Here is a 19,273-nt window from a genome sequence, read left to right on the forward strand (position 1 = left end):
TGAATTCTGCTGTTTACAAAACTGAGATACTGGCATGATCCACCCGTCATACAAAATTTCACCTGCTTTCCTTAAGAGTGTGTGGGAAGGGCTCCATGCTAAACTAATAGAGCATGATGAATAAGAGATGATGGCGGTGTTTTGTTTTGCAGGAACACTGCGCTGCTGATGTGGAGCCAATTACCTTGGAAGGCGGCAAGCAATTTGGCCTCTCAAGGAACAGTCATATTGCAGTTGCATTTGATGACACCAAAGTTAAGAATAAGTATGTTCCATACTTTTGAGATGATATGGTGGTGAAACGCATTGTGGTAGAGTAGTGTGGGATGAGTAATGCTGGACATGCTTTTAGGCAGGACAGCCACAATTGAAGGAGCTGTACAAGTTTCTCTTCATTTCATGCTGCACAAAATGACCGTTTGAAATGTTCTTGTTCTTCTAAAACTCAGCTCAACAACGTTAGATGCTACACTTAGCAAGAATTCCATGTTAGACTTGAAGCTCTTTTCCTAAATCAGTGTAGCTCTTTAATATGTGTCTCACTCCTGAAAAAGCCCAACAGAGCAAAAATAATAATAAAGCAAAAGTGCCAAGGAGACAGAATTAATTGGTCTATATTTAGCAAGTCACAGACAAGAACATTTCTGTGTTGCTGGAAGTCACTAATTTCCTAGAATTATTTAAACTGCAATCTATGGGCACTTAAAGCTGCAATCCTATAGACACTTAATCCTATGGGACTAAGAATTATTAAAATCAACGGGAATTGTTTCTGGGGAGATATACATAGGATTACACTATTAAGAATCTTTTTTACAGTAAATATTTTGAAGTATGAATTTACACATTTACATATAAACTGATATTTAGAACATCAGTTTCAGTTTCAATTATGTATATAGAAGGCAGCCTCACAGCCTTCCATGAGTTTTTCTTTGGATGCTAATTATTGTTTGAATTCATCTATTTTATGTTTTTCATTTAAGGGTCTGGACCCAGACTTGCTTTTGGATGATGGAATGGCTAACCCCATTCTACTTAGAACTCACACCTATCCAGTTCAGTAAACTGAAAACCTGTTTGCTCTTAAAATGATCTATTGGCCTTTTGTGGGCAGAGGGACAAGTTTTTATCCCTTATTTTTCTGCACCACATAAAGATGATATTGTTCTAGCTCTAAATCAAGTCTATGCAGTAAGTGCATGAATACTGTATCCATACACCTTGGCAAGTTCAGAAATAGGAAATGGGTATCTTAGTTTTATTTGTCTTATAAATAATGTTGCCTTTAGCAATGTTAGTTTTATGACGAAGAGTGAAAGATAAAGCAGATTAATGCTTCCCGACTTTGTGGTCTTTTTTCCAAATGTATAGACTTACCATTGAATTTGAAATCCGAACTGAGGCTGAAAATGGGTTGCTCTTCTATATGGCTCGGATCAATCATGCTGATTTTGCCACCGTTCAAATAAAGAATGGCTTTCCATACTTCAGTTATGACCTGGGCCATGGGAACACCAGCACAATGATTCCTGAGAAAATCAATGATGGCCAGTGGCACAAGGTATGAAGCAGTGATGGTCAGCACCTATAGAATTAGGTTATGTGTAGAACGGGGAGGGGAATCCCAAATGAGGAAGCATTGTAGAAGGAATAGATTGGATAGAATCTTAGCTGTCCATAAATGGAATGACTTCTTCTGACATTTTTGACCCATTGAAGGGATGGATCCCATTGGCAGAAGTGGATAGTATTCCCTCCCCCCAGTCCAACCCTCTCTCTGGAGCAGATTCCTGGATGTTGCCTGAGACTATAGGGGAAGGTGGGATTGGCAGGAAGCTGTCACCAGTGGGAGCAAAGTCTGGATCCAAATCAAGCAAGGCAGCAAAACAAGAGACACATGAATATTCTCATAGGGTTTATTCAAACACAAATGTCATGTGTATTGCAAATGTTGCTATTCACCAGAAGTCCTAGTTGTTAGCTTCTGATTGGCTCCTGTTGAAAGCAGAATGCTCAGCCAGTTTCGCCCCTGCCTGCCTGCTTGCTCGCTTGGATTAATGTGTTTTCTAAAAGAGCAAACAGTACTATTCCACACCATCACTAGTATTTCATGGAACATAAGACTATCAATAGCTATTAGCCACTGCCAGAGGGAGGGTACCTCTGAATACCACAAGTCAGGAGAATGTTGTCATAAAAACTCTGTGGTTATTATGATTGCTTATGCAATGTCTTACATGCCCTTTTCCTAAGCACCTCAGTCCTCAGAATATAACAGTGCAATCCTAAGCGTGTTTGTCAAAAGCAGACACCAACAGACCTTACTTCTGTGTAGGATTTCAGTCTAAGGGTGCAGAACTATAGTCACCTCAAAGCAAATCCCAGGGAATATTGTGGAACTTATTTCTGAGTAAGCATGCATAGGATTGCACTGCACACAGTAGCGGACATTGTGGTGAGGCTTGCCACTCGTCCGACCTCCCATAAGTTGTGTAGAGCGAGACTGGCAAGGTGGCAATGGCAAGATTCCTTGATCCAAACACACCATGTCAACCTCCCTGCTGCCTCCGCCACTTTCTTCTTGTAAGCTGCGGCAAAGAGACCAACCAGCAGTCAAGTGGCACATCGCCACCACACCATCTGCTACTGATAGCACGCAATCCTATTAAGTGAAAGGAAGGTAACTTAGCATTCGTTAAAAATGAGTGATGTTGCATCACGAACCAAATCATATGCATGTTAACTCAAAAGTAAATTCCACTGTGTTCAATGGGTCTTGCTCTCAAGCAGTATGAATAGGATTGCAACCTAGATATAGTGGTGGTGGCAGTGGCGGCAACAGTGATGTACTAAGCTTCTATCTTTTTTCCAGATAAAAATATTCCGAACCAAGCAAGAAGGTGTCCTTTTAGTTGATGGTGCTACAAACAGGACCAGAAGCCCAAAGAAAGCTGACATTTTGGATGTAGTGGGGATGCTGTATGTTGGAGGATTGCCAATTAATTATACAACTAAAAGAATTGGTCCCGTAAGTAAATATGACTTTTTGTGTTTTTTTAAAAATCCTAACACGATGTTAGTTATGTGTTCCGTGACACCACTGTCAGGCACATGGTGTAGCCATGCTGAACAAAAGACAAGGATGAGCATTTTGCTTCTGGTGTCCTTTAAAAGACTTGAGGTACTCAGTTCAAAAACTGCATCCTTAACCTCCCCTTTGAGGCTGAGTAACATATTCCTTTCCCAGCAATGCCAATCTGCAGGGGCTAGCAATGCTGGCATGGGGAACATCATTCAGGTGGTCCAAGCTGTTTCTCTGGTCCAAGGTGTTACCAGAGTGGTATGCATCCATCCATGAGGAAGCAGGTCCCAAGGTGTTCCAGTAATGCCTGAGCTGAGTCCTGTAGCTGATGTCATGGTGGGGCAGTGGCACAGGTGGAAACACCAGATTGATTCTGCCATTGCATTTACACTGGGCTGACCCCATCCCCACTTCTACCTCCAAGGAAGCAGCAGCAACAGAAGGTCACGTGAGTGTTCCAGCCCCACCAATCGCTGCTGGCATCTACCCAGGAAACATGAACAAGAGTTTCTGAGAAAAGAATCTCTACACTGCCAGTTCAAGGCCTTTGTGTCACAGAGACCTCGGTAGTAATGTGGCTGTGCTGGCCTCTCCTCCCACTATCAAGACACATTTCACAGTGGGTTGTATGCTGGGCCAGTGAGTGAACTCCTTAAATTACAACCTAGCCTTCACACCAATATTCCACATGTATCTTTTTTATTAAAAAATAATAATCAGCAACTGTACTGTATTTATATATAATACAATCTGTTTACCTGATTGTTGAAGACAAAAGAATCTATTTGCATAGGAAAAAGAATAAATCAGTTGACAGATAGATTTATCATTGAACAGTAGAGGTTACATGGCTGCATTCTTGTCCAAGAGATGTACAAATGCTAGCAACAGTAATCTCAAAGCATACTTTTGTGATGTGGAAAATATGTTCTACCCAGGAAAAATATTACATTTTATATTCCTAATGTAATTTGGCAAGCTATTTATACCACACATTTTGTCACCTTTGCTTAAGCTTAGAAAACTGTGGCCCACATTTTGTGTAATCTAAACCTTAGAATATCCTCTAAGCAACGTTAATGCCTGGATTTTTTGTATAGGAATCATGTAATCAGTCTTGTTCATTTCAGCAAGCCAAGAACAATGAATTAAAAATGCTAGCTACTCGCCAATGCCATATCTCTGACTTTTTCAGTTGTGGGATGAAAGGATTTTAGATAGCTGTGCATATACTAACACCTTTTTCACCCTTACTCAGGTTGTCTATAGCATTGATGGATGCATGCGAAATTTCCAAATGACAGAGTCTCCTGTCGACCTGGATAATCCTACCTCCAGCTACAATGTTGGAAAGTGCTTTGCCAATCCACAGAAAGGAACATACTTTTCAGGAACAGGGTTTGCCAAAACAGGTAACGTTATGTGAGGTTTTATTCCAAAATAGAGCACCAGGGGATTGTTACAATTGTTCTTCAGAAATCATGGTTGGGCCCTCCCAAGAAGACAGTTGCCTAGGGAGGTATGAATATATTGGAGCATAAAGGCTGAGAAGTGAAGAAGCAAAATGAAAGAAATATAGATTTTTATGATGGCCCACAGGGATTGCTACCTGTGCAAGGCTTGTTGAAATGTACTTTGTTCAACAGCAGTAATATCAGGTCTTGCAAAGGATTGTGGCTATGATTAAATTTACAAAAGTTCTTTTAATGAATGAAAGAATAACAAGAGTGTCATTTAAAAGAGCTTGTGCAGTTATAACTATAAACCCCACAACAATTCTAAAACATTGATATATCTGTTTAAATAATCTTATTTTATTTTATCAAAGAACATGACTTGGATTCTAACTTTCCTCCCTTGAGTGCAGCAGAATTCACATTCATGGAACAAGGCTTCCTCCTGTCCTCCCCTTCAGCTTCTGCACTCCCAAAATCACAATGAACTCTTATATGAACAGAAATGTTCCTATGGTGACAGGCTTATTCAGGTGTTAACTTCACCCCCCCCCGAGGCATTCAAGGCAGACTGATACCAACAGATTGTGTCTCGAGACAGATGGATACCAACATTTCATGTCCTCATCCTTTATCTTCTACCTCGCTCGGATAGTAGAGCCCACTGAGGCCCTCAAGCCCAGGCTGAAAGCCAGTCTTCCATTGCTGGCAAATGAACCATTTGTTGAAGGAAAGGGCTTAGGAGTTCAGTGTACCTGTGCCCCATGTATTTTCTGTTACTGTGGCAACCACATTATTACAAGTCTTTGTGTGATGTGAAAAAAAATATTACTGGTGTTCTTTCCAAGCCTCTGAACTTGACACAGCCTTTCTTCCTCACTCCTCAGTTGGAGCATATAAAGTAGGATTGGATTTGCGAGTGGAGTTTGAGTTCCGCACAACTCGGACAAATGGCGTCCTCTTGGGGATCAGCAGCCAAAAAATGGATGGGCTTGGCATTGAGTTGGTAGATGAAAATGTGAGTATGGAGCTATGAGAATTGTTTCAGACAATCTTCTGTTTATCAACCACTTCATGTAAACCAGCTTTACCTAACCTGCTGACTTCTAGATTTTCTGGACTCCAACTCCCATCAGCCCTAGCCAGCATGGCAAATAGACATGGGCAGGAGTGACTGAGGTGGTGAGCTGGTGCTGCGTACCTGGCTTCACTGCAGAGGAGTGCTGCTGCTTACTGGGACGGGTGAGGCAGTGGGAAGGTGGGAGCACCAGATTGGTGATATGTGGCTCATCAGTCGAGCCAATCTCCCCACCACCTCATCCTGCTCCGCCCAGTAAACAGCAGCCCCTGTGCTGCTGGAAGGCCAGGTGCACAGCACCACACCTCCTTCTTTGCTGCTCCTGGTCAAGAATATGAGAGGAGTTGTAGTCTAAAGCACCTGGAGTTCAACAAGATTTTTGTCTTTATACCAGTACTAGGGCTAGGCAATATCATCAATATACCATCCAAAACCGGTTTGAAGTCCATATCATGACAAGTTTCATCATTTTTGACCTGGCTATGCAAAAAATCACGATGTTTAGCTGAAAACCAGGTATCACCAAGGCACTCTGTACTTCTTGTTAAGTATAAAAAGGGTTTCATTTGGCATTTTGAGGTCTTTGCAGGTCAACTGAAGAAGCCCAATAGGGTGTTTACATATGGGTGTCTCTCTGACTTGTAAGAGCCTTGCTCCTCTGTCCCACTTTCACGTTTAGAATATCACTTTAGCACCTTACCAGCTGTGTAGGAATAGGATAACCAGATCCCTCATGATGAAATTTCTGTTTGCCTTTCCAAATCTTAACACGGTTCTTCTAAAGGAAATTCTGCATAGAAACTATTGTGTGCCACATTGCAGCACAGTTAACAGAGAAACCCTTTGCAAGTTGGTCAAGTTCTCACAAACGCTTGGATCATCAAATCTGCTGCTGAAACAGTATTTTGTGTCTATTACCCATTTTAGTTTGGCAGCAGTAAATTGACAAACATTATGCCCATAATTTTGAGCTTTCCTGCCAAGATGGGTTCTAAAGCTGCAAATTAATTTCAAGTGGATCTTTGAGTACAGCACAAATTCATCCATTTATGTTGATTAAGTATTTAAACACTGTTTTAGCTGGAGAGGATAACCAAGCCACTACTGCCTTTAATGGGTTAGGATCTGCATCATAAACATGACATATAACAGTCTCTGCTTTTATACCTTGTATATCAACTCATAGCTTTAAGGCAGATCCCTTCTGACAGCATAGCAGCCAGCCTTGCAATTAGCAGATTACATTTTGTTTTGCTTTGTTTCTAGAGCTAATTGGCTTTCCTAATTGTTTCTGTAATTTGCTTGCCAGGTGATGTTCCATGTCGATAATGGCGCAGGTCGATTCTCTGCCATCTATGAACCTGCTGTTCCAGGTAGCTTGTGTAATGGAAAGTGGCACAGGATTATAGCACACAAGATGAAGCACCGTTTAATTCTGACAGTAGATGGCCACAACGTAGAAGGGATCAGTCCGAATGCAGCTTCCAGTTCAGCAGAGACTAATGATCCTGTCTTCGTTGGAGGATATCCTGGTGAGTACACAAGCTCAACATCCAGTGATCGTCAAATAGGGTTTGTTTTTTCAATGTGTTTCATCCCTGATGGATGACCTCTGCAAAGAGCAGGACAGGGAGTGACCTGGCTTCTGATCTCTCATCAGCTTTTGATACTGCATTCACCATGGTACCCTCCTGAACTGCCTCTGTGGAATGGGAAATGGGACACTATCACAGTGGTTCCTACCTTCAAGGCAGAGTCCAGGACATAGCCTTGGGAGAGTGCCTTTCAGCCCCCTACACTATTTCCAGCGCTATGTGATATCTACAGGAAGCTGCTGGAAGCAGTCATTAGGAGTTTCAGGGTGAGATGATATCAGTATGTTGATGACACTCAGCTCTATTTCTCCAGGACATCTGAGCGTGGAGAGATTGTGCAGTCCCTGGGCCATTGCTGGGATGCAGAGGTGAAATGGATGGTGAAAAGGAAGCTGAGCTTGAATCTTGAGTAGCTCAGTTGCCTACTCCAGATGGAGTAGCATTCCCCCCCCCCCAACTGAGCAGGTAGTTTGGAGGTGCTTCTGGGTCCAGCTGTGTCACTGGAGACTCAGCTACTGCAAGTGCCTTTTATGCATTGTGACCGGCTCAACAGCTACAGCCATTTGAGGGTCAGGAAAGCCTTCCCACAGCGGTTCATCCACTGCTGCAATGCACTCTATGGAGGGCTTCTGTGGCACTTGATCTTTTTTTTGGTGCCTGCTAAAAACATTCCTGTTTAGGCAAGCTTACCCAGATGCTTAGGAATTTGAGGTCATTTTAATCTGTTTTAGTGGTTTAACTTTTTGTATATTTTAAAGTAAGGTTGCAAATGTCTGTTGATTTTATTGTTTTACGTTTTTGTAAACCCGTTGAGGGTGTTGTTGTTTTAAACAATCAAGCAGTCTATGCATATTAAGAAAAATAAATAACATAAAATCAGTGGAACTATCTTGAAAAACACCACCTGATGGTGAAATGGGTAGTCCAGCCAGTTTGTAGTGAATCGAAACTATCCTAAACCACCAAATGTTTGGCAGGTACACAGTTTCCTGTATGTGTAACAAGACCAGTTGGGATAGGAAACCTGTGACCAACCTGATGTTGTTGGACTAAGATACCCTAGCAGCCCAAGCCAGCAGTGGCAACAGTCGTAAATCAGGACCAATATCTGGAGGGCTACAAGTTCCCCACCTGTATCTTGGGTTATAAATGAAATCAATCAATCAATCAATCAATCATAAAGCTCCAATTACCCTTCTTTATACTCTATTATTTTCTATTTTTTGTCATCAATGGCCATGTTGGAATATCTAGGCTCAGGCTTGGGTGATATTCCAGAGAATGGGACTTGAAAAGCTGTGGGGGCAGACACATGGGTTGGGCAATGTCAGCTTTTAAACATCACAGTGTATCACCAGCCAATCATGATGATCTGGCATTGCGATGATGTTGAAACGGAGGGAGGACAAAGCTACATTGGCCCTGGTCCCACAAGATGCTAGGCTGAAATCACTGCCATTCCTGCTGGAGGAGCTGAACTGGTTTCACCCCAGTGCCTCGTGGGGCTGGGGTCAATGCAGCTTTGGCCTCCCGCCAGGTGCAAAAGCGTCTCTTCACCCCTGGAGGGAACAAGCTATGGAGAGTGGCTCCCTCAAAGTCCAGCCTGCCTGAGCAGACACCCTGCATCTGACCACCCCAGAGGAAATACGCAGCCCACCATCTCAGGCAAAGGCAGCCAAGCACATGGAGCCTGTTAAGCTTCATTCACATGGGCAGGGGAGGGCAGCAATCCACCTGCCCTGTCCTTTGGCTCACATGGGGGGGGGCTGCCTCCCTCAACACAGCTGCCTGCTACTCAATGGAGAAGCGTAACAGAGCCCCCACCTTGCATAAGGTGGAGGTACAGTACGATCTCTGCTAGACTTCTCCATTGAGGGGCAGAAAGATGTGCACCCCTCAGTGGAGAAGTTTGAACGTGATGCTTGTTCCTCCCTCCATTGTATGATGGCCAGAGCGCAATGGCTGCTTCACTCAGTGGGCTATTGCAAGTGAAACCACAACCACTCCTGAGTCCCTCTGCCACCAGTGCCCAGCTGCAGCTTGTTTCTCCTTTGGCACACGACGTGCTGGTGGCAAAGGGATTCAGGAGCAGTGGCGGTTTCACCTGCAATAGCCCGCTGGGTGAAGCAGCCATTGCGCTCTGGCCCACATACCAGTCCTGGGAGATTTATACCCAACACCACAGAAGCTAGTGCTTATATACAGTCATACCTCGGGTTAAAGTAGCTTCAGGTTGAGCGTTTTCAGGTTGCGTTCCACGGTGACCTGGAATAACGGAACGGGTTACTTCCAGGTTTCACCGCTCGCACATGTGCAGACGCTCAAAATGACGTCACGCGCAGAAGCGGCGAATCGCGACCCGCACACGCGCAGACACAGGTTGCGTTCTGCTCAGGATGCGAATGGGGCTCCGGAACGGATCCCGTTCGCATCCAGAGGTACCACTGTACCCAGGGATCTCATCTAAATGCTGGCAAGTCAGCACATACCTGCACATGTGGTAGGAATGCCCCAAAGTTCAATCCTTTTGAATATCAGTGCTGCAGGAAATTTCCAAAATAACAAAACAGGTAATAAACACTACTCTAGAACTAGCCTTATTAAATATCTTCCAGGACAATCACACACACATGACAAGGAACTTATAAGTCACTTACTCACAGCAGCTAGAAATCCGAAGTACAAACCTAGACTTTGGAAGGGACCTATCAGGAGTGAACATAGACCACTGGTACCAAAATGTATGGGAAACCACCTTACTAGAGAAGTTTATCAACAAACTTAAACTAGGCACAGGGACAACCAAAGGAGGGCGCCTTCACCCTAGTATGGTTCCCCTTTATCACATACACAGCACAACATACAAATCAATATGGCTAGCCTGACCCAACAACCTACCCCTCCATTCAAATCAATCAACCTCAGAACCATCTAATCTCTCGCATTATCAATATAGATACATAAACAAAGGACCTACCCATGTGATGCTGACACAAATTCCTACACTAACACTAGGCAATAGAACGAAAGAACACCACCACCCCATCTCTTTCCCCCAACCACAAGATGTCTATGACAAAAGTGTCTCCCAGTCCCACTAAATGTAAACTGAAAAAGACCATGAATTTAAAGTGGAGACAATAGATGTGCCGTTCCCTGTTTATCTGTTAGTTTTTATTTTTTTAAAAAAAAGTGAGGACACCTTCAGTACCACAAGAACAACTGTAGTGTGACTTGACAAAGTTTGTCTTTTGTAAGGTATGCATTATCAGTTGAATATCTGGCATGTAGCCTAAGCCATCTCCCGTCCTGGTCCCTTAGCAGAAGTATCTGCTGGATCAGAAATCCTTCCATGAGCATAAGGGCTCAGTTGGATTCTACCTGCAGCTCACATTGCTTTCTACTCATAAATGCTGCACAGAAAATGAAAGATGAAGGAAATGTTTATTTTTAGGAGAGAGAGAGATGTCTGAATAATTACCTTCGTTTTTTTCTTTCTTCCCTCACAGATGGACTGAACCAGTTTGGCCTGACCACTAACATCCGTTTCAAAGGATGCATTAGATCCATGAAGCTCACCAAAGGAACTGCTAAGCCTCTTGAGATTAACTTCAGCAAAGCCTTGGAGATAAAGGGAGTTCAGCCTCTATCTTGCCCTACAAATTAACAGGACATCATCCGACTCTGATATGAGCCTGACCACTTAAAACCAAAAAAAGTGCCTCAGATTTTTAAAGAATCCTATATATACACACATTACCTTCATAATAAAAAGGCCCCTTTGCAAATATTTTGACTTCAGCCTGTTACATAGTCAAAATGGTGCTATTTCAGGGTGTGCTTCTAAAACAAAACGTTAGATGAAGAACATTTTCCCCTTGGAATGAATAAAGTTGCAAGCTATTCATGTGTGATGTGTCAGTCTTTTCCCTGAGTTTGAAGTGAAATCTTTTTAGTATCGTTTTGAGGAATGGAATTGTATTAACACAGACCCACAGTCTTCAAGTACAAAATGGAGATATGTTTCAATTTGTATGGGCATGTTGAGATAAAGATAGCCAGTTTTATGTACCCCACCTTCTAGGGTTGGTTGCCAGTGGTAATGGGTAATGTAATTTCCCCTGGGGGTGTTTTCTCTGGGGACGACTATCTCTGGGACCTTTGGCCTCACTTCCACTTTTCCTTTCCACTCTGTGGCTGGAACAGGCCCAGCAGAACAATTTCATGTTTTAGCTTAGGATGGTTTGGGCTGTTATGGTAAAGTGGTAAAACAGATGAGCAAATAACGGGATCACTGGCTTCCTTCAAGGCATTTGTCATCCACATCAGGTTCTGGTGGGAGAAACAAAGACTTCATCGAAGGGCAGTAAGATTCACAGGCCTGATAAAGATTTAATTGGAATAGAGAAACCACTTTAATATTCCTTGTGCTGTCATTACTTTTGGTACTGTGTAATAAGTCTCATGGTCAGTATGCCCCTACAGTGAGATGCACACGCCACGCCAGCATCTGGCGCTCACGCATGTCTCTGCAGGGGAAAGTGTGCTCCCTTTCTGTATTTGGTTGTAAGTCACTTTGTGTTGCCCTGGGCAAGATAAAGCAACTAAGAAGTTTAATAAAGTTCACAGGAACTGGAGAAAGTGTATTGTGAAGAGGGTTTGGGCATCTTCTACAATTACATATGGAGAAGCCCATTGTGTTAGGCTTGTTTGTCTGGATCTAGGGTTGTCAAAACTAAGCCCACTATCACTATGTCAGATTAATGAAAAAACTCAACAGTAAAGCTATCAGGACATTTTAAGAAAACAGTATTGTTTCCCTGCTTCTGAATGTTTTCCATGCACTTTGCTAGTGTTTTCTATACTCTGTGTAATGCACTCTTTCCATGATATGCAGGACTCAAGGTTTTCTTTTGTGTGTCCGGTAGGGAGGGAGTTATGGGGATGACACTGTTCACTGCCTAAGGAATTTGTGCAATGTTGCTACAAAGAACATGTTGGATTGAAATCCTAATATATCATTTGAACAGCTTTATAATGTTCTGTGCTTTTTAAAAAATATATAGCTGCTCTTTGGTACTCATGGTGCTGTAAGACATTAACACATTCCACATTCCACACATGGCATACTCATTTTCCTTTGCCAGATTACTTTATAGCATTAGAAAAATCAGCAAGTGAACCAATAATGAGTGACATTTCCATAAGTCATTAAACACATCAAACACTGTATTCCATACGTGCATATTTTAAATGGACAGTGGGAAAAGATGCAATGCAAAGTTACAGAAAACTAGTATATTCCCTTTGGAGCAGAACAGCAAAATAAAGTAGATTAAAATGCCACCCACTTTCTTTGTACTAAACAGCCCCTCAACCCACCAGGCTTCCAGAAGAATCCTACTCTTGGGTAGCAACACATTGCCTGCCTTCCAGGCTTATAATGCTTTTCCTTATGTTGAGTTTCACCTTAAACTAAAAATCTTCCAGGCTGGCTACCTGCAGATACAGATTTTCCTTGCCAGTCACTGGCTCTGCCCAGTGGGCCACATGAAGCCTCTCCAAACAAGAAATGTGCCAAACTGCTCATCTGCAATTAAGGTTTCACTACGCTGACAGCAAATAGCCTGGGGCTCAGCTAAGTTTCCAAGTTGTCCCTATAATCCCACAAACAGAAATATAAAAATGTACATCCTCATACAAGTATGATATACATTCCCCTGCCAGTAAAATATGCAAGAGTCTGTACAAATAAGGACCATAGACTCAGTCTAGGACAGCAAAGTCCAAATCATTCACTTGTGTGTAGCCCATCCCAATAAGGAACTATGTATGCCAACAACTTCTCCCTGCATGGTTTCCACATCTGATCCAAGAGTAGAACATGCAGAAGTTTAAAATCCACCAGGGGCTGGATTCAGCTTTTTCCTCCTCCACCGAGCAGCTGGTTCACAGAATCTTAACCTTTTAAAAAACACTGAAGCCCTTTCCCCAGCCCAATCTGGAAATGCCAGTGATCAAATCTGGGCAAGCATGCATTCTGTTCAGAGGACCATAGTAGCTCAGTGATAGAAGGATCTGTGGACATACATACAGAAGGCACCAGGCCAGGTTTAACAGCCAGCATCTTCTTGTCGGAAGCCCCAGAAAGTCAGTCAATACCACAGCCAATATTGAGCTAGATGGATCAATAGTCTGACTCACTCTAGAGCAGATTCATCTGCTCCCAAATGGAATCCATGCACACACAGTTAGATTGGGTCATCCTTCTGAGACTGGCTTCAGAAGTACAAAGAAATTGTGCAGTGCCATTTTTTTAACATTATTTCTATAGAATTCTTTTCTTGTGTGAACTTCACAGCATGTTTTTTTTTTTTTTTTTGGTATTAGAATCCCCACCACCACCATCTCTTTCTTTCTCATCAAAGTTAGTTTGAACACAAATTAAATTGATCATTTCAGTTTGTCTTGTCTTAATTAAGAGCATCTCTCTAATAATGAAAGCAAATACTGGGTCTCAAGCGGTCTCACTTTCTCAGTGTTGCAAATTAATTATACTGAATAACATGCTGTCTTCCTTTTCTTCTTAATTTAATATAGCGAGTTTCTTTGCTTCTGGCTGTCATTGCTAATAAGCGCAGCCGAGGCGAGCATGCCCTGGGCTTTTCAAATCTTGTTTTTGAGTTAAATTTAGATGAAATTCTCAGTCTCAATTTGATCTTTGTGTCGCCACACACCCCAACAATGGCTTTTGCATTCCAGCAATTGTTAATTGAGTTTGCTGATATCGACCAACACAGCAGAGAGGTGCTGTTTTCATGCTGCAGCCTAGGATGGTTCCCAATCAAACTCAAGCCTGCACAGAGTCATAAATGGTGTTTCTATGACTTGCTGTTAGGCCATTCTCACATCAGACTAATTAACCAGCTGGTCAAAAATTTACACTGGATTTTAAATTTCATGAAACTGCTATGATAGATGATAGATAGATAGATAGATAGATAGATAGATAGATAGATAGTTGGATAGTTATGGGGCACAGCCCCCGAGGTCTTTTTTGGTAGCCCTCAGCAACATTTGACACCCCTCCCTTGCAGCCCTTGTGCTGCCTTCCCACAGCTGTGCAAGCAAGCTGCTGGGCTTTGGGAAGGAGGCATGAGGGTTCTGACAGGGTCCTAAGGTCCTCCTTCCTCCTTCCCAAGGCCTACTTAGCACTTTCTCAGCTTTGGAAAGGAAGTAGGAGGGCTCTAGGACCCTGCCGGAGCCTTGCAGCCTTCCCAAAGCCCAGCACCTCACTTAACATCAAATTTTGGCCTTGGTCTACCCACACCCCCAGCGTGCATGCAACAAGGCAGTGTGAGGACCATAGCTTCCTTGTCAAAGTTGTCTTGTGGCACACTTGGTATGAAAAGTCGGGCCGCCCTGGTATAGAGGGTTTCGGGGGGGGCGGTTAGTCAGGGTGTTTTCCGAAACTGTGGCTCTGTATAGATGAAGGTAGACTCTCTAAGAGGAAACCAAACCAATCAGTTCCAATAATGATGATGATACACCCATCTAAATGGGTTAAGATTATGGCCTTAGCTGGCCAGTTAAGTACGTACTTCCATTTACATTAAAGACATGATGCCATAGGCAGAGGGGAATCCCCTAACCTAGTTCAAAGCAACATCACCATGTAAGGTAAAAGAGCGATAGACAGAGTTTTGTGGGAGAGTTCTGGCAATTGCTGGCAGCTGGAGGGTTTCAGAGGTGGGGCACACACTATTAGAGGGGGGGGGGCCAGTCCAGCTTGGGCACGGTTAGTGGAGCGAAAGAGGGAAGGAAAGAGCAAAAGAGGGAAGGCTATTGAAAGGTGCATCCCCGCCCCCCATGCAATGTTTTAAATTGCAGTAACTTTCCTTGCTGCTACTCAGCAACAGACCTAATTTTAACCCAAGGCTGCCATCACATCCAGTTCAGCTTTCCTCAGATTCCTCAAATGTATAAAATCTGTCACTCCTTGTTTTAATGACATATGAACAAACAGAAAGTACTCCAGACCATCTTGCACATTGGCCGTGTTAACTTTCCCCCACAATGACCTGCAAGGCAGCTTGTCATTTCATGGAAGCACTCTCCCTGTTACACTTACTTAGCTTAGTATTTTTTCCTTGGAACAACAACACAAAACCCACAGAACTTCCCATTACCTCTGAAACTTTGTGTATTGTAGCACTTCTGAGCTAGTTGAGATAATGAGCAAAGGGAATTGCAACTTTAAGGACTATTTACTTAAATACTACTGGAAATTGAGCTGCAGAAACTATCGGCTTAGTTTCGGAAGCAGCAATTGCTGCTGTTTCAGTTCCTTTGTACAGCTGTTAACATTTAGCACCAGCCTGTTCTAATGAGCACAATTCAGAACTGGAAGAGACCCTAGGGTTCATCTAGTCTAACCCCGTGCCATGTGGTGATTCTGCCCACAGCCGTCCCTGGGTGGGCTTGAACCACTAACCTTCCAGCTAATGCACTGATCCACTGTGTCACAGGATGGCTCTGGAAGCAACTTCGGGGTCCAGGTCCAATTGCATGCCTCAGACCTTTCTAACCGGCCCCTGGGTCTCTCCCTGGGGCACCCCCTTCCCCATGCCACATCCCTCGCCAGCAGGACCCCATGCCTTCTCAAGTACATTTGCCTGACTGGCATGTGCCCCGAACTGTGAGGGAGGAAGTGTAGAGCCCTCAGACTTTTGCATGGCTGGAATGCACCGACTCTAATACTCTAAGAGTCACATTCACTGCTGTTACCTTTGGTCCTGCCTGCCACTGGCAAGCAGCTCTCAGAAGGATGCCCACAAGGGAGTGTGACCTTCAGGCAAAAAAGGGATCTCCTCCACCACAAGCATCTGCATAATGCCACACACACACACACACACACACACACACACAAAGTGCTAAGCACTGCTCTCTGTACTCAGCTTTTTGCTCCATCTAGAAGTCCACTCCTCTTATTGGCATCAAACCTGCTCCCTGAACTACTTTTCTCAGTGAAGGTGCCAGGGGCTGAACATTAAGTCTTCCACATATTCTGTATCTACTCTACCACCAAGTTATACACCCATCTGAATAACAGATCAATTCCCTTGATAGCAACGTCAACACTTTGCTTAAAAATTGTTTTTCCTATGAGCCAAGATTCCAATACGGAGAAGGTGAATTGAACATCACTGGTACTTTCTCTCAAGAGCTCTAGGTTTATCTAGTATAGCTAAGAGATAACCTGAATAACAGATAACCTGCTGGCAGTCCTATTGTGCAGCAAGAGCCAATAACAAGTCAGTTGCTAGACCCATAGTGGCAGCGGCAAAACAGCCTATGGTCTCCATTTTTATGTATAAAATTGGGTCTTTCAAGTACAATCTCCATAAGACATATCCCCAGCTGTCTGCAATTTGTTCACAGACCAGTTCCGGATTCTGATCAATATGCAAAATCTCTTTTCTGTGCTGATCTTGCCATTGCCTGACCCAAGCAATATCTTCTCTGCCATTTTCATCTGAGCAATGTCATTTATACTAATATGCTTCATTCTGATTCAACTGAGTTCCAATTCAGTAACTTACCTAGCTGCAGAGAAATGAAATACATTTGCACACAGAACCATTATCCAAGGACCATCAGGCAGAAGCTACATGCCTTTCCAGGTACTCATCTGTGGAGCCCACTCAAAATCAGTTGCTGGCCTGAGGCCTAGCCGAAGCTCATCTGAGGGCAGCACAGTGGGATCAAGTAGCTCTGTCAAGCAGAGCAACCAAATCTCATTTTCTACTCTAATGGAATGGAACTAGAGCAGAATTATACATTTAAATATCCTTGTTAGTACTTAGGCTAACTGAGCCATGGCCAGTCTTAAAGCGCTCTGCCTCACTGTCACTTCCTGCTTATGTAGGAGGCCATAAAACATCTGAAACACTTGTACCAGCACATGCTTTATGACAGCTCTGCTCGCTGCCTGGCTTATTGCTTGCAGAGGCTCATTGATTCGCCATGCTGGAATGATTGCTTTTAAAACAAATACCTATTCACCTGACAAGGAAATATTAAACCGGATTTGATAAGCGAGCTCCGTAATGCCTAGTCCCATTGAAAGCAGCAGATTTGCTATAGATTTTAACAAGAATTCAGATTTAACTCTGAACAGCTTAATTGTACGATTCATATAATTTCGCTTAAGCATCTTATTTTCAACTGTAAGGATAATGACACTGAGAAACATTCACTGTGGGAATTAGTGCTTCCTCTCAATGAGGGTGCGTGGCATTTAAGAGCATTCAAGTGTCTCAGGCCTGTTGGCAGAATATTAAAAGCCTTTAATGTGTTATAAAAGAGAACCAAGGACTAATAAAAAATATAAAGGTAGTCTCTTTACACTGTAGTGGAATTATTAATAAAGGTATCCTCCAACACTATAGTGGAATTACTGGTGATGAACATGACCTGAAGTAGACTCAGAGGGTATTTCCACACTGTCGCTGTTTCTGAGTGGGATTCAGTCGCATACTAGCAAATTCAGGCAAGTAAAGCCAAATGCACAACAAACCTGCATCCACAAAAGATTTAACCTTTCGCTAGGATGAAAAGTGAGAGGGAAATGCACTGAAAAGCATGTGGTAACGTTTGCTTTGATACAAGGGCACCTAGCATCTCCACAAACAAATCAGAGTGGATGCTCATTAACAGCCAACATCATCTAATCTTGCTGCAAACAAACCAAGACGAATGCTCAAATCACAGTCGTACCTTGGAAGTCAAACAGCTTAGTTCCCGAACGTTTTGGCTCCCGAATGTCGCAAACCTAGAAGTGACTGTTTCGGTTTACGAACTGTTTTTGGAAGCCGAATGTCCAACGGGGCTTCCGCAGTTTCCAATTGGCTGCAGGAGATTCCTGCAGCCCATCAGAAGCCGCGCTTTGGTTTTCGAATGTTTTGGAAGTCAAATGGTCTTCCAAAACAGATTCCGTTCGACTTCCCAGGTACGACTGTATATTAACTTTACTTGGTCCACTTCCTGTAATGTTCCCCAAAATTTACAGAGGCTCAGCTTTTATCGTAATACTAAGCCAGCATGAGAGGTGAGCCAGAAAACTGCTGACCCATCACTCCCCAGACGTGATCACATTCATAAAATTTTAAACTCAGCTTGTTTTTTATGTTGAAATCTTGGAAGCCAAGTTTGGGGCAAGTACTCTCTTGTGAAAGAACCCCAGCGGAGATTTAACATCACAAAATATGCAGCAAAGAAAAGCATGGAAATATAGGTTGTGAAACCTTTAAAATGTGCCCTTCCAGTGAGCCCCGAAGTGTCCCCTTTTAAAAAATATTTCCAAGCTATCCCACTTCCCAGCATAGCACACATTAAGAAAGTAACAAAATTGTTTACTTACATAACTCTTCAAAGGTCAGATTTCTGTGCTTTTTCCATGCAGTAGTCACAAAAGATGCCCAAACAATTAAAAATGTTGCTTAGTTACAAAACAAACTATTGGTACAGAAAAAAATGCTAGTTTCAGACTCCATTCAGGACTGAAACAAGAGAGGCTAGTTAAAGCCCTGTGCTGGTTGGAGCAATCAGCTCAGAGCTCCTTACATACTGAATTTCACATGGACAAAGGCCTGGTTACCCATTTCCTCTTGTGGTGAGAGGAAGTGACACAGACAGGACAGCTTTCTCTATGGATTTAACCCTTTCATGCACTAATTGGACTCAAGAATGCTAGGCTGGTTACCCTACAGCTTATTCTTGGGATATACCAAACAATAAGAAGTCATTTAATAAAGAACAAGAGTAGTTTTACTAACCTAACAAACCTGACTTCCCTCTAACTCCCAGCATTTTACCTATGGTCGCCCTCACACGCCCTCTCTCACTCTTGTCTTTCTCAACTGATTCTCTGCACCTGTCACTTTCTGACTCCACACACCTGGCAGTCAATCATTCTTCTGTTACAACCACCTCCTGGTGCATACTCTTTGGGAGAAAGAAGAACCACCATCTCCCAAACAATAGAGATGGTCCAAAGTGA

General features: G+C 43.0%; 1 protein-coding gene and 1 long non-coding RNA gene across 15 annotated transcripts in view; one reads left to right on the forward strand and one right to left on the reverse strand.

Annotated features, from left to right (window-relative positions):
* Nucleotides 1-11,119, forward strand: part of LAMA2 (laminin subunit alpha 2) — a 359,840-nt gene extending 348,721 nt beyond the window's left edge. For all 13 annotated transcript variants that reach the window (XM_083607541.1, XM_083607530.1, XM_083607532.1 and 10 more), the window contains 7 exons: nt 153-265; nt 1,375-1,564; nt 2,876-3,031; nt 4,344-4,497; nt 5,427-5,557; nt 6,927-7,149; nt 10,722-11,119. In XM_083607541.1, the coding sequence (XP_083463667.1) occupies nt 153-265; nt 1,375-1,564; nt 2,876-3,031; nt 4,344-4,497; nt 5,427-5,557; nt 6,927-7,149; nt 10,722-10,879 (1,125 nt within the window). In that variant the 3' untranslated portion in view covers nt 10,880-11,119. The remainder of the gene's footprint in view (nt 1-152; nt 266-1,374; nt 1,565-2,875; nt 3,032-4,343; nt 4,498-5,426; nt 5,558-6,926; nt 7,150-10,721) is intronic.
* LOC310760031 overlaps nt 1-19,264 on the reverse strand; it is an 82,823-nt gene extending 63,559 nt beyond the window's left edge. For both annotated transcript variants that reach the window (XR_014546705.1, XR_014546706.1), the window contains exon 1: nt 18,635-19,264. This is a non-coding gene — a long non-coding RNA (uncharacterized lncRNA). The remainder of the gene's footprint in view (nt 1-18,634) is intronic.
* Nucleotides 19,265-19,273: the final 9 nt, after the last annotated feature.

The sequence above is a fragment of the Podarcis filfolensis genome, assembly GCF_964270895.1.
Source record: "Podarcis filfolensis genome assembly, chromosome: 3".
Taxonomy (NCBI): domain Eukaryota; kingdom Metazoa; phylum Chordata; class Lepidosauria; order Squamata; family Lacertidae; genus Podarcis; species Podarcis filfolensis.